This window comes from Alosa sapidissima, chromosome 1 (genome assembly GCF_018492685.1).
Source record: "Alosa sapidissima isolate fAloSap1 chromosome 1, fAloSap1.pri, whole genome shotgun sequence".
Lineage (NCBI taxonomy): Eukaryota > Metazoa > Chordata > Actinopteri > Clupeiformes > Clupeidae > Alosa > Alosa sapidissima.
The window spans coordinates 41819605-41834656 of NC_055957.1; the positions used below are offsets into that span (position 1 = coordinate 41819605).

Genomic DNA, 15052 nt, shown 5'->3' on the forward strand with positions numbered 1-15052 from the left:
GGATGCGCGCATGGTGCCCCGCGGACTCTTCTGTAGCCTACACCATAGGTCAAAAGTGAAGTCTGTGCTTTTGCGCCTGGTCACTAGCACCTCATCCATTTTGGCAAATACTTCTGAGGACTTCGAAAACATTCCAGCAAATAGTCTGTCTACAAGACCACACAATAGAAATGTTAAACCTAAGAGACCTTTAACTTCAGCCTGAGCAAGCATTTCACAGCACACTAAGCATATTTTTCCATTTTTTTTTTTTTGCATGCGTATTCGGTCATTAGCCTGCTTCTTTATCCATCTTAATTATACTATAATACACATACAACACACAGGAACATTTACACACAACACTCTAATGTGAATAATACCAAAATGATCAAAACTGCCTTAGATGCTTACCTGAACAGTTATTGGGGCCTATTAGGTTCAGGCATGTAGCCAGATTCAGTAAATATTTGGCTGACAACTGATGGCAAGGATTTTTCTAAAAGGTGGACAGTTGTGTCATAGTAATATAATTTTTCTGTAACAGATTAACATTCTGGCTTTGTGAAACCTATAGCTATAGGCCTAGCAAAAATTGTAATTCAAGGTGATTTATTTTGCAGACCATGTAGAGGGAAAAAATATGGAATCACTCAATCTTGAGGAAAAAATATGGAATCACAAACCTAAAACATCATAATTAGTACTTCTTTTGCACCTTCTCGGAGGGAAAAGACTTCACTAATGGTTTGGTGCAGTTCCTATTAAAAATATAGGCTAAAAATGACTGCCTGGAAAAAAACAAGAGTTTCCAGTCACTGATGATATTGGGTTGCTTCTCAGCAAAAGGACCAGAAGAGATGGCAGTCATACATCTAGGCTACAGTACAGTAAGTGCATATTAACATTTTGGATTCTAGTCATTCCATCAATCAGAAGGAATTTTGGTGATGAAGTCATTTTCCAGGACCATAAGAGGACCATTGAGCAAAGAATGTTAAAACTTTTCAAGAAACATCAAGTTAGTGACATGACCAGCAAAAAGTCTGGATCTCAACCCCACTGAAAATGTATGGTGCAAACTGAAGAAAAAGCACCATCCTGTATAGCTGATCTGTCAACTGCCGTTTGACAAAGTTGAAACCTGATTGATGAAGAATGTTCTACATTAGTAGAAGTCTATGCCTCAGAGAGTCAGAAGAGGTGCAACAAAAACAAACGTCTAGATCAAAACAAAAATGGTTTACTGAAAACAAAATCAAGCTTCTGCCATTGCCATCTCAGTCCACCGATCTAAAGTCCATAGAAAAACAGTGGGGTGAGTCAAAGAGGAGAATGCACAAGTGTGGACCTAGGAATCTGGATGATTTGGGGAGATTGTGCAGACAAATAGTCTTGGTTTGTATTCTCCAACTTTAAGGGGTGCAATAGGAGAATATTATGAGCTGTTTTATTGTCAAAGGGAGGCTTAAGAAAGGATTACACGCAGGGGTGCCAATAATTGTGGGCGACGTGTTTTTGTTAAAAACATTTATTTCTTTATGATTTCCTTTTTCTCACAATAAATGTGCTTTTTTTCCAAGGTTGGATTTCTCCTCATTGTGAGATTACAATAAATCACCAAAAGATTATTTTGTATACCTGCTTTTAGTCAACTTTACCAAAGGTGCCAGGAGATCTGGAGGGTACTGTATTGACCATCATTCTTTTGTTCATGTAAAAGCACATTGTAAAATACCCCCGTCAATGAAATACGCAAAATAAATAAAATAATCTTGCCTTACATTCACTGACAGCATTGATTTATTAACACTACATTTCTTACACAAAATGTTTTATTACTACACATCAGTTATTATGTCAGCAAAATCCAACAAAATACATAATTCTTAATTTGTGAATATTGCTTTGTGATGCTAGCCATTCTGCCTTTACACTCCATGTGGCATGATAAGCATTAAAAGCACATTTTTAAAGAAAATACAAAAATACTTTGTAAACTGTGTTGGTAATAGCTTAAGACAAATATTCAGTTGGTGATGGCATGTTTGACAGTGGTCATAAGGGTTCACAGGCTATAAGTCATCATCCTCATCCGGGAGGGCAGTTTCTGCTGCAACCTGTGGACGGAACAGATATGTAAGAAAACTGACATACCAAAGCAGTATGAGTAACTGCAGTGAATCATTACTGCATTTGTTGTGGATCCGTGAGTAAACATAAGGTCATGTGAATGAAGGCTATAGATATGCATCCATACATATGGCTTGTTTACAATTATTCACTATTTCGCCCACTTCCGGTATAATAAAGACAAGCAGGACAACAGCAAGGCAAATCTAACAGCAGAGGTTATCAACCTTTTTTGAGCTGCAACTCCCAGAATAATCAGTTGGCGTTTAGAAGCCACCACCCCACAGTCTACCTGCATCGTCTCTGAACGTATTTGCCCACAGGTAAGATATTAAATTCCATTTTAGCCATTCTGCTGCGCTTTAGACTTAGATTGGTGTTGGAATAACGTTATTTTTTCTTGAGAAGCCATCTCCATAGGTGGTGGATAAAGCTTGTATTTTACCAACCATCAATGAATATGTAAGACTATGTTATGTTCATAACAGCAATTCCACAGCTAGTGGAACTATTATCACAACATAAAACCCACCAAGGCTGCTATTACTATTGCCAATTCACTTGCTAAGGCTAGACTGCCTAGTGTGAAAAACACCGTTTTTTTTGTATTTGTGTGTGATGGAGATGGAAATGACCCCCCCCCCCAACACACACACAAACACACCTCGTGGTGGGTCCTGAGTTCCGACCCCCTAGATTGAGAACCACTGGTTTACAGGACCTTTTTTAAAGGTATATTTAGGTTTAGGTATTTTTGGCAAGTGTAGAGCTCCCTCTAGTCACAATGAAATTGATATGTTACTCTGCTATTGTAAATAGCAAACTTCACGACTTAACCCCCCTGTACGTAATGAAAATGCTTTTGTTGTGGAGGTGAAAGATTAACAACAGACAAAAACAACCATCTCCAAAGAGCTATATCTACTGACAAGGTAATGTTTCACGATTCTCACGAGATCTGTCAGGGCGCCGCTATTGGAAGTTGCAAGGCTGGTTTTCTCGGTAGGGACTCGCTACGTCTATGCTGTATAACTATGCTAGGTGAAGATTCACCTATTATAAGTTTGTTTACCATCAAATTAGCTTCGTAAAGGTGAAAATCTTGCATAGTGTGCCTTTAATGCAAGTGATGACATGCTTGTGCATGGGGTCTTGGAGTATGTTACCCTGGGAATCCAGAGTTCCCAGGGAAGCATGCTCAGCGAGAGACTCTGGCAATGAGTAATAGACCTCTGAAGTTCACCTACAAAAAAGAACCAAAACGGCCATCTTTGCCCATATAAGGAGCTCCGGTTGTTAATTGAAGCTAACTATCTATGGCAAGTTGCATTGAAAGTTAGCTCTGGGGTAGCAAAAATCTAAGTGATACCGGAGATCATAGTATCCACCCGAAGGCAGAGGACAAAAGTGTGTTCAGGAAAACGACTATCCCCACGAGAGTTTAATAGGTGCGATAATTCAAAATCCCCATGTTATTTTCCCATAGGAAAAATCGTCAGATGCCGGATGTCAAAGATGGAAGCTTTTTTGTAGGCGAACTTCAGAGCACGTTCTTTTTGCCCCTTGCATCGCGGGGAACCAATCACATCTGTGTATCTGATATAGGCGGGCCAGAGGCAAGCTAAACAGATGACAGTTGTAGTGTTATCAAATAGCGTTGAAGTCCGGAATCAGTCAGTTAAAATTGGTTTAGTGTTATCCAATTGCGTGCAGTGAGATTTTTAAATGCATGCTTAGTTCCGCCCCTCGAGTTGGGCCATTACATTATTCGTGGCCAGACCCTTAATCTTTCAGGATTTGGGTCTGGTATCACCAGGCTAGGAGTATGTGGGCAGTGGATGCAAATCTACAGCATTCCTTAAGATGACCAAAGACAACCAAAGACACTAGAAAGAGTAGAAGGATTCTCAGAGAAGACAATACACAAAGACCTTCTCCTCCTCTACAAACACTTTTGCTTATTGCAAAGTAATTTAGTTTTTGCATGCAGGTGTGTGTATGTATGTGGTATGGTGTATGCCTGTACTCCCTTGTCAAGGAGGATTCCAAAAGAAGCACAATTTGGTGATTTGGTGACTTCTGTGTCAATGTACTCACTTTGAGTTCCTGCTCATACTGCGAGGCCAGATTGGGGTCCATGGCGATGTCTGGGGGGGCGAGAGCAGGCATTTCTGCAAATTCCAAGTTGGCTTCACCAGTGAGCTTCTTTGCCAACCAGAGGAAAGGCTTCTCAAAATTGTAATTACTTTTGGCAGAGATGTCATAGTACTGAAAAGAAAACAGCAGCACAGAAGAGATTCAACATTATACACGAAGGAGGTAGCCAGTATATCAAAGTCCTACTTACAAAATCACTTAAAAGTCTGTCGTCACACAAAACAAATGATTTACATTACGTTTGAACCATTTAGATAAGTTTGACATGTTAAATTTAAATTCTTCAAAAGTCTTTCTATGGTTGTACATGCAGAAAGCTGAGCACATATTTGCAATAAGACTCTGGAGAGTGAGGCAGACTGATTACCTGCAGGTTTTTCTTGCGGTGGAAAACGATGGCTTTGGCCTTCACCTTCCTGTCTTTGATGTCTACCTTGTTGCCACAAAGCACGATGGGTACATTCTCACACACACGCACCAGATCCCTATGCCAGTTGGGTACGTTCTTGTACGTTACCCGGGATGTTACGTCGAACATGATGATGGCACACTGAGCTATAGAAGAAGCCAAGGAAACAAAGCAAAGTTATCACTACCTGAGAAGACTATGCATAGACACTTATGTTAAATCAGTGTCTTGTATACTTAATTCCAAATTTGCATGGAAAAAAAAGTTTGAAAAGGCACTGTGAGCTTGGTATTTAAAGCAATGAAAACCTGAACTTATCAAAAAATGTAGAAGCGGTCATATACAATTAAGTATTTTAAAATCTTAAACAACCCAGCCCACTCCTGAATTCTGACACAGTTCCTGAGAACTTCAAGCTCCGAGAGCTGTCCAAGCTAAAAATAAAACCATAGCCTTACCTTGGATGTAGTAACCATCTCTTAGTCCCCCAAACTTCTCCTGGCCAGCTGTGTCCCACACATTGTATAAAATAGGTCCCCGGTTTGTGTGGAAGAGAAGGGGATGCACCTCCACTCCGAGAGTTGCTGGGAGGGTGAGACAGATAGAGGCTTGGTGAACATCTCACAGATAAGACTCTCCCACCAAATACTTGTGGACAGCATACTTTAAAAACAGCTAACGGATGCACAGTTACACCAGGTACAACTCACCAACATATTTCTTTTCAAATTCTCCTGTTAAATGTCTCTTGACAAAAGTGGTCTTTCCTGTTCCTCCATCTCCCACCAAGACAAGCTGTGTGCACAGCAGAGACTCAGGATCAGTATTTTTATTTATATATATAAATATTTTGTTTTGCATGCAATGATGACCGGACACACACTTGTGTTGGGAACTAGGAATATGAGGCCGCCTAGCAACAATGAAGCTGTAAAATATATTAGTATAACACTAGTAACATTATTTAATAATAGGATAAGAAACTACACTGTAAGTTAAGTCTTAAAGGTATCCCCAAACTCCACAGGAACATAACTTACTAGGCCTAGTCTACAGCCATAAGACTGTTTGAGCAACCATAGTATACTTCCTTACTGTGGGACAATTTAATCATGTATTCCACAATGTGTTTGTATTTGTATTGATGACCCCTTGAACTACTTACGACATTGAGGCAGTCAGAAGCACCTCTGACATTAGGTTAGGTATGCATGCATGTATGTATTTTTTTTTGTTTACATTTTGTTTTAAACAACCATTTACTTAAAGACGTACCTTAAAAGTGGCTGCAGGTTGCGTCATATTGGATGTTGGTCTGTTTCACTGAGGAGACAAAGGGGTTTACAGAATTATATAAATTACTGAATGCAACATTTGTGTTAAAAGACAAATAAAATTAATGCACAACCAACAAACTAACTAAAACACATGACTAGCATTCACGGAAACATAAAAATATCCTTATTGAGTGCGGAATTGTAACATTTCAAAAGTTAAATAAGTTGAAGATTACTTGAAGTTGGCCTAATGAGACTGCACCAAGTTACATGTAAACCATTGACTGTAGAATGTATATATTATGTCTATGGTGTGTAAACAGAGTAGACGGAAGATGAAACCGAAACGGAAGTAGGTTTTACGAATGGTAGATATCTTCAGAGAATGTCCGTAGACGGGCTCTGATATCTTTGTTGTGAGACTAGTTTCCATTTTTGGCGGGAGGGGCTAATGTAGCTACATCACTAGCCCACACATGGAACCACATTGTGAGATCTCATCAATGAAAATGGCCAGAGTAACCGACTTTAACGTTACCTTCTAACACGTGACGTTAAAGTGTACCGATGGATGAAGGGAGCAGAATAGCCACCAAGTACATTTCCTCAAAGCAGCAGCCAACATATCCGCTAAACAAGCTAACATTAACGTAACGTTATTAACTTCATGTTAGCTCTTTTTCCACGTTGATGCCGCTTGCGTTAGCTAATGGTAACGATACATCAATACTTCACTTTAACATTACAGTCCAAACGAACGAAATTTAAAGATACTCAATGCGATTAGCAATACATTTAGTAATGTTAAACTCAAAATCCATCACCGAATAGTGTTTCTTTCTGCCTTATTACACACAGCGGCATACAAAAAATGAAATATCGCGCCATACATGTGAGGCCCACCATTGGATAACTCTACATCAACAAAGATCGGCTAATTTACGTGTCGTTAAAAAATAGAAATGGCTACACTACAAAGCCCTCGTAAACGCCTTTAACTTACCTTGCCAGGGATCCAGGCAACTGCAAGGAATGAGCTGTTTAGGGCTACTTCTAGAACTATGGAACTGTGACGTTTTTCGTCTACATCACGTGGTGATCCCCAAGACTTCCTGTGCAAAGGCTGGTGGATGGGTGGATCCGATTCGCTTAATCGCCATCATTAAACCTTTACATTTTAAGACTAGTGTTTAACTCTACTGTGAGTGATTTATATTGATACATTTAGATGAATGATTTTATTAAATAAATTAAGCTTGTAAAATATATCGTGGTTATACATGAGTTCTTTAATTTGTTTTGTCACCAGCATATCATTGATTTGGCAATGTGGTGTGGATCATTTTAATTGTATAAACACTTAAGAAAAGCTCTACATCAAACTCAGATATACAATGCATATCAGCAAAGTAAAGGTGACCTTTAGTTTTGAAACAGACCAAGCCCCTTAACAAGACTGTTATTCAAACAAGAATGAGCTTATGGAGCTGAAGAAAACAGAGACTTATTTAAAACTTTGGACAGAACATTAATTTAATTACCATTTCCTAGAGTTCACAAGTATTTCATCTCTGTACAATTGTCATGACAAACTCATACATTTTTAATTGTTTTCTTAGGAAGGCAATCAAACGTAATGCTAACTAGAGAACATAGCTCTGATACCTTCTTACAGTTGTAGGTTAAATAGTGATTGGGAAAAGGTTGAGGGATGTTGGCTGCCTTGGTGTGAAGAACAAGTTGCTGTGTTAAGAGCACACCTTGGAGTAAATGTAACATCTACCCAATGTCAACCAAAAGGCATAAAAGTCGACCATATATGTTATTGACGGAGGAAAGAAAGACACGTGAATTCAGAGGAAATTTAGCCATCACCGAAACAGACTTTGTTTTTTCACCTGCATGTTTACATGGGGTGAGGTTATGGTGTGGGTGACCGACACAGTTGGTTTACCTCTGTAAGATGACCATGAGAAGTGTTTGCGTAAGAGTTTGTACTGTACATCAGTCAGTCAGTTAGAAAGTGTGGCAGAACCAAGTCACAGGGAAAGTCTGAGTCCATTATAGAGTATGTGTGTACATGTATGAATCTACATAGGTTGGAGTCACTGTCAGTCAATGTCCCTTTGTAGTCAGTCAGTGTGTGACAAATCAATCAGTGTGTGTGTGTGTCTGTCTATGCATGTGTCTGTACACGCTTGTCTGTTTATCGGTAGAGGTAGTCAGCCTGAATGTTGGCTGCAATTTCAGCCTCCCATTTGTCTCCGTTGTTGAGCAGTTTCTCTTTGTTGTACAGCAGCTCTTCATGAGTTTCTGTGGAGAACTCAAAGTTGGGTCCCTGAGAAAGGAAGGGATAAGCAAAGGCAAAAACAGAAATATTAGGCATGGTGGGAATGAAGAGATGAATACATTACCACATTAATTAGAGATGAATACATTACCACACGCAAGTCCTTTACAATGTCTGATACCACAAACAGAATTAAGCCATAAGTCGAATCAGTGTAGTGCGAAGTCTCACCTCCACAATGGCGTCCACAGGGCAAGCCTCCTGACAGAAGCCACAGTAGATGCATTTGGTCATGTCAATGTCATAGCGTGTTGTCCTCCTGCTGCCGTCAGCACGGGGCTCCGCCTCAATCGAGATTGCCTGAGAGAGGAAGACTCAAGTGTCAGTGAGAAGCTAACCATTCCTTATGTTTCAACTCAACTCAGAGTCCCGGTAGCATTTAGACTAGCATAATGAGTAGGGTTAATTATTATGTAAAGATTGTTTAAAGTGAATCGAGATTAAACATGGCTATTAGTAGTACCTTAGTAGAAATTATGTCACAATAGTAAAATGTCCTTTTCCCGGAAATTCCTTAATTGCAAAAAAAAAAAAAACAGTAATTTCCTTCCAATGCATGAAGATCAAAATAAGAATTGGGCAGACCTGAGTAAACCTACTCATTGGGTACAAAGTTTTGACAGTAAAAACAGGGATTGAGGCCAAATTCAAGAAAGGCCTTCTGCATTATTGTGAAACATGATCACCAATAACAAGAACAAACAATAAAATAGAATACAGGTGGTCAGACGTTGAGATGCAGTTTACCTGTGCTGGACAGATGGCTTCACACAGTTTGCAGGCAATGCAGCGCTCCTCTCCTGAGGGGTACCTGCGCAACGCATGCTCACCACGGAAGCGGGGGGACAAAGGGCCCTTCTCAAAAGGGTAGTTTATCGTAGCTGGCTCCCTGAACAAATAACTCATGGTCATACCCAAACCTACAGAGAGAAAGGAAACAGGATTATGTATAATTATGTATATTCCAATATACATTAATAAATATACAAAATATATATTGCAATATCTATGTATATCCTTAAAGGGGTAGTTCAGAACTTTGGACATAGGACTTCATTTCCAAGTTAGCCAGTGTGATATTTATCAGTGGAGACCGTTTTCTTTTTTTTCCTTATACTTTCTTGATCCCGTGAGAGAAATTTGGTCTCTGCATTTATCCCAATTCGTGAATTAGTGAAACACACTCAGCACTCAGCACACTTCAGCCGTTCCTACTGGTCAGGGTTCGAACCGGCAACCCTCCGAAGCGCTAACCAGTAGGCTATGTTTGCCCAAACACGTTTCATCCAGTCCTTCTAGTTGCAGAGGTCACTGTTGCTAGGCTAGCAGAAGTCAATGGTACATGGTTACCCACTCCATGGTATACCCGAGGCAAATAAATCATAACGTCAGACTATTGATGTAAATGTTTGTGTTGATGTTAGACATAAAACTATCCTTGCATCTCAATGATGGTATTACATTTTGCGGGACTAATTTCTCAGCAGCGTTGGAATTTTACTTTGCTCCGGTTAGTAGTACTGCGCTGAAAAGTAAACAGACAAGCGCACTGCAGTCGGGACACCTGCTGCAGCACTGTAGTAGTGGCTTAGGACATTGAAGTATTGGATAGGAACCTAAGGACTAGGCAACATGGCGATTCAGTTTGCATTTACAAATTGTAAAAATAAACACTACAGATGGGCACCACAAAGTTTCCACAAATTTTCATTGCGAGATCCAGAAAGGAACCAACTGTGGCTTCTTGCTGCTGGCTTAGACATCAAGACACCAGCAGAGGCTCTACTCAAGTGGCGAATGTGTAGTGATCATTTTAGACCAGACTGCTTTGGAAAAAAAAACAAAAACGCAATATAATGACCACAAGTCACTGACAACGAATGCGCTTCCATCCATCTTTCCAGATGCACCAACAGCTACTGATGAACAGGTAATAACTTATTTAGGATTAGTTAGGATAGTTTTATGTCAATTTTATCAACACAAACATTTACATCAATAGTCTGACGTTATGATTTATTTGCCTCGGGTGTACTATGGAGTGAGTAAGACTGTTTTAGTGGCAGGCTAACCATGTACTGTTGACTTCCGCTATCCTAGCAACAGTGAACTCTGTAACTAGAAGGACTGGATGAAACGTGTTAAAAAACATCTCCACTGATACATATGAGACTGGACTGGCTAACTTGGAAATGAGGTCCTACTGTATGTCCAAAATTCTGAACTACCCCTTTAACACCTTTCAATGAAAGGAAGCTTCAAATGAGATATCAGAAATCAATCTCCACTTATGAACAGAACAAGAAAACTTGATAACCATGAAGGGATATAATTCTGACATACAAATACAGTACTGGCATGGTTACATGAAACGTCAGTGGAAAGGTCTAACCTCGGAAGAGCTCAGTCCACAGGAGAGTCTGCGCTGCACGATCTGTAATTGACTTCATGTCATCGGCGACCTCCTGAGCATTGACATACTCTGACAGAGAAAGAGACAAACTGAATGGAAGGATATTGTTGAAACAGTAGAGTGATACAAATCAAAGCTTGTATTAGCTGCTGCTGAGTTACCAGTTATTTATCTCCAAGAGAGATCATTGCCTCTAGATTATAGTATTTCTGGATATACAGATGAGGAGTGCCAAAACTAGTAACAGATGCAACAGGTTCCTGCTTGCGAAGCAGAAAGCACTCTTTGCGGGTCTGAAAGATTTTTTTTTAATATTATACTTACTGAATCCCTGCCTTTGAGCTGAGAGGCTAATGGGACGTACTATACTGTGGCCGAGGGCGAAAGTGCCTGAGGAAAGAATATGTTTAGAAATTTACAACAAAATGTTTTGATGAACAGTGGTACCATGCAAGTTTAAGAGTCCAAATGTGCAAAACAATGTTTACATATAGGCTACTATTATTTGATTTTTTTAAGCACACAAAACTATGCTCAAGCTACCTGGCCTGGACACTGAATACAGGACACGTAACGTTGCCGACATCACGCCTGGAATTCGCTGTGGAAAAGACACAACCTTATGTCAGTGGGGATATGAGAGCTAAACAGAAAAACTTCATTTCAAGTCTAATCACATGACGGCGGTCATACAAGCCATGGTGTGGTAGCCTAATATTAATATAGTCAATGGTGACGACAGAAGACATCGGCTTGACCTACATAGCACGTCCACAAAACCGAATTAAACAAAAGGGACTGAGTATTCATTCAAAATGACATATTATTCTTCATTACACATTACAAATTTTAAAAAAGCTCCATCACAATTTATTTTGTCTGATTACATGTTAAGTTGGCTGTAAACACCCAAGGTCCGTGGGTCTATAATAACAGGCTTGTTGACACTTGGTCTTAGTTACCAAATAGTTCCACATGTTGACCATGCAACACACAACACTGCTGTTAAAGACTCCATTACATAATAATCATAGGATAAACACAATATTGCCAACTGACTTTGATTAATGTAAGTGGTGTAGTGGTCGTTGTCACTAGCTAGAATTAATTATCTGTATACCGTGTAAGGTTATGTCAACGTTATATGCCTTAGCTATGCTAACCAAAGTTAGGTTTCCTAAGGACACGAGTTGTATCGTACGTTAACGTACAATTGTTTGACCCTCGTCTGATAAATGCATCACACAGGCTAGCAAAATATTGTCATCCAATATCACAAATGTTTCGATAAATCTTGGAGCTGAATCCGAATGTAACGGAGAGTCTATTGTAAACTTGCATTTGTAGCCGGGTGACGTTAGCCAACTATGCCAAGCTAACCGTAGATTCTCAAGGACTTTCAATGACTGGCGTACAACCAATTATTTACCAAATAAAATATCACAAGCTCTAGAGATGTTGTAAGAACAATAAAGAACGTCATTCATACTGCTCCTTACATGTGGTGATTCCAGATATTTAAAATGATTTGAACTCACCGAGCTGTCGCTATTTGGCCTTCTTAACCAGAACAGCAGCAGACGATAGAGGAAATGCACGATATGAGCACAGGATGTGACGGCAAACTGCCTACTTCAAATATGTCCGGTTACTATATTGCGGTAATAACTTTCAGGTCCGAGGTACGACTTGACTTGACTCTGACTTGACTCGGGTCATGACAAAGACACAGTAGCCTATCATAAATTGTAATAAGAAGGGTTTGGAAACTATACTCCGATTACAAGATTTTTTTGTTACAAAAGAAATGGTGGCCTTGCTAGGCATATTCTTCCTGTGTTTTCTCTTTTTTTTATTGTATTCCTTTTTTCATAGGCATTTCTTTTGATCAGTAAGCTAGCGTTATTCATATTGTCCTGAAAGGCATGACATTAAGCACAAACTTCATCAGGATACTATGGTTGAGATCGCAGAAATCAGACCAAAAGGCAATACAACTTTAAAATAACCTAATCATGCGACATTCAATTACAAAATATGACATTTCTTTTGTTTAATTTTTCATATAATTTTCTCCTCTTGACTGTGAACACTCTAGCTTAGGTCACCTTTGTTCTTGGCAACTCCAATATGCTTACAGTGGGCCTTACAATTTAAAAATCATTGAGCCAGCATCATTTTAATTAGAGGATGTAGCCTGGTGATGTAGCAGTTCATGTGTGTGTCATTTCTCCCTAAGCAGGATTCTAAAGATTTCAGAATACCGTCTCAATCCTCTCTGATTCTACTTCATCATTCACTTCATTAATCATCAGTAAGTAGCCTAAAGGTTATTTCATATTTCTGTGCATAGTCAATAATATTACTGTTGGTAGGCCTACATTTCCAGATTATAATTCAAACAGGCTAGGCTAATGAATAACAGCTCATATTTTACTGTATATTAAGTGATTGATCTGATTTCTTTCACATGTAAAGCTCAAATTAATAGTCTAAGATAAGGAAATAATATAAACTGATGGCCAATTCGTTCTTTATACTGTGATGCTATGAATTCTCATGTGCAACACATTTTCAACAGTGAATACAACAAACACTACTGCACTACTGGAGGAGCCCAGGCCATGGTCCAGGACAGAGAAATCCCTGCTGGTGGCTGTGCTCAGTGTTGAGATGGTGCTAGGTATTCTTGGAAACAGTTTGGTTCTCATTGTCAAAATTGTGGTAAGGGCAAGAATTAATATATCCATTCCTTACACTTTGCTGTCTTCAGTGTTGGGAGTAATGCATTAAAAAAGTAATGTAATTACAGTAATGCATTGCTTTTTGCTGTAATGCAGTAATGTAAGGCATTACCAATACAATTTCAGTCATATTTTACTCGGTAAAATTCTCAGTAACTTAAGTTACTTTGCTTTTTAATCCAAAATTGAGAAATGCTCAATTGGCACCAGAGAAGATTATCCAAGAGTTAAAAAAGTCATCTATGCTGGTCCTGGAATTTGATTGCCTTGTTTAAATGACTGTAGAAAGGGAATTTGAGTTATCTCTGCCATTCATGCAACAGATCTAACATGGTTAGGCCATACTTCTCATTTCAAGCAGTGAGAATAACTAAAATGTTGCTTTTACAGACAAAGATCGTAGCCATTATTCTCAAACTATTTGCATTAAGTTTACACCACTGTAAGTGGAATGATAGGCAACCAGCAATGATGAGAACCATTTAAAGTCAACATACAATTCCACTATGGCTATATTTTACTATATTAAGTTGTGAGTGACCTTTGGCCTTTGGGGCCTACATTGTCCCATGAGCCATAACTGCAACCATTATATTGTTCTTTTGTTAGCCTTAAGCCTAGCTCAGTCATTATGTCATACCACATCACCTCCTGCCATGTAATGAGCTGCATTGAGCACATGAAGATCTATTGAGAACACCAAATCCATATTTCCTGTTATTTTGGTGAAAGTAATGTAAACATAGTGTAATGCCTTACAATTCAAAGACAGTAATATTGTAATGTAACAAATGACTTTGAGATGACCGTAGCAAGTAATAAATAATGCATTACGCTTTTGAAGTGACTTGCCCAACACCGGCTGTCTTTACGGGAGTGCCACTAATACCCTCTTTTATCTCTTTCAGTGTAAATATCATTTCCAGTGCATCTACTGGCTTCCCCTGGTCAGTCTCACTCTCTCTGACCTCAGCTGCTCTGTTTTGATCATCTCTAGCTCGTTGCTGGCCACTCTCACGGGGGGCCAGAGGTCTCCATGGTGTGAGGTGGTCAGTTTGTTCAAGTTCACCTTCATGACTTCATCCATTGGAAGTATCGGTGAAAACTTACAGCTTATTTTTAGCATGTCTGAAGTCATGAGTTTCTTTGAACACATGAAATTTTGCCTTAAGACTGCAGCTGGTTAGCTTTAACATTAAAACTCAGATTTGCCTTTACTTGCTTTTTTCGTAGTGGATGCTTTATCAGGTTCTCATGACTTATCCTTTGTGTCTCAGCCATCCTCTGTGTCCAAAGGTTCATGGGCATACGCTCAACAGGAAGTTGTTGGTCTGTCGTCATGGTACTAGCATGTTTCACCTCTTGGCTGTTTGGTGTGGTGTTCGGGATTGTGCCAGTAATATATGGCTGGATTAAGTGAGTAAGGGAGGGACAGAAAATCTGCTGCATTTTTCAATTATTAATAAAATGCTTTAAAATTAACACATCTTCCTGATCTGTACCATGCTCTTAAAACCACCAGTGGAATGGTGTAATAAGAGTTGCCTTAAATTCTTAATTGAGTGAAATGTTTTCTAATTTATTGCTAAT

The 15052-nt window shown here is 39.2% G+C and overlaps 3 protein-coding genes across 6 annotated transcripts in view; 1 reads left to right on the plus strand and 2 right to left on the minus strand.

Moving 5' to 3' along the window:
- Positions 1-15052, plus strand: part of si:dkey-9i23.8 (type-1 angiotensin II receptor A) — a 30581-nt gene that overhangs the window by 14458 nt on the left and 1071 nt on the right. For all 3 annotated transcript variants that reach the window (XM_042102995.1, XM_042102987.1, XM_042103001.1), the window contains exons 2-5: positions 12961-13032; positions 13300-13442; positions 14371-14560; positions 14740-14878. In XM_042102995.1, coding sequence (XP_041958929.1) covers position 13032; positions 13300-13442; positions 14371-14560; positions 14740-14878 — 473 coding nt within the window. In that variant the 5' untranslated portion in view covers positions 12961-13031. The remainder of the gene's footprint in view (positions 1-12960; positions 13033-13299; positions 13443-14370; positions 14561-14739; positions 14879-15052) is intronic.
- Positions 1765-7092, minus strand: LOC121718166 (GTP-binding nuclear protein Ran-like). Of its 2 annotated transcripts, none has more exons than XM_042103047.1 (7): positions 6959-7092; positions 5954-6001; positions 5389-5473; positions 5137-5262; positions 4637-4824; positions 4210-4380; positions 1765-2099 (listed from the first exon to the last, which is right to left on the minus strand). In XM_042103047.1, the coding sequence occupies exons 2-7, from the start codon at positions 5978-5980 to the stop codon at positions 2055-2057; spliced, it is 642 nt and encodes a 213-aa protein (XP_041958981.1). In that variant the 5' UTR covers positions 5981-6001; positions 6959-7092; the 3' UTR covers positions 1765-2054. The 2 variants fall into 2 exon arrangements, with proteins under 2 accessions (XP_041958981.1, XP_041958991.1); XM_042103057.1 differs by lacking the exon at positions 6959-7092 and adding an exon at positions 6494-6590.
- On the minus strand, positions 7224-12376 carry ndufs8a (NADH:ubiquinone oxidoreductase core subunit S8a). The gene is made up of 7 exons (XM_042103070.1): positions 12257-12376; positions 11262-11319; positions 11043-11108; positions 10698-10787; positions 9053-9225; positions 8477-8605; positions 7224-8293 (listed from the first exon to the last, which is right to left on the minus strand). The coding sequence occupies exons 2-7, from the start codon at positions 11302-11304 to the stop codon at positions 8162-8164; spliced, it is 633 nt and encodes a 210-aa protein (XP_041959004.1). The 5' UTR covers positions 11305-11319; positions 12257-12376; the 3' UTR covers positions 7224-8161.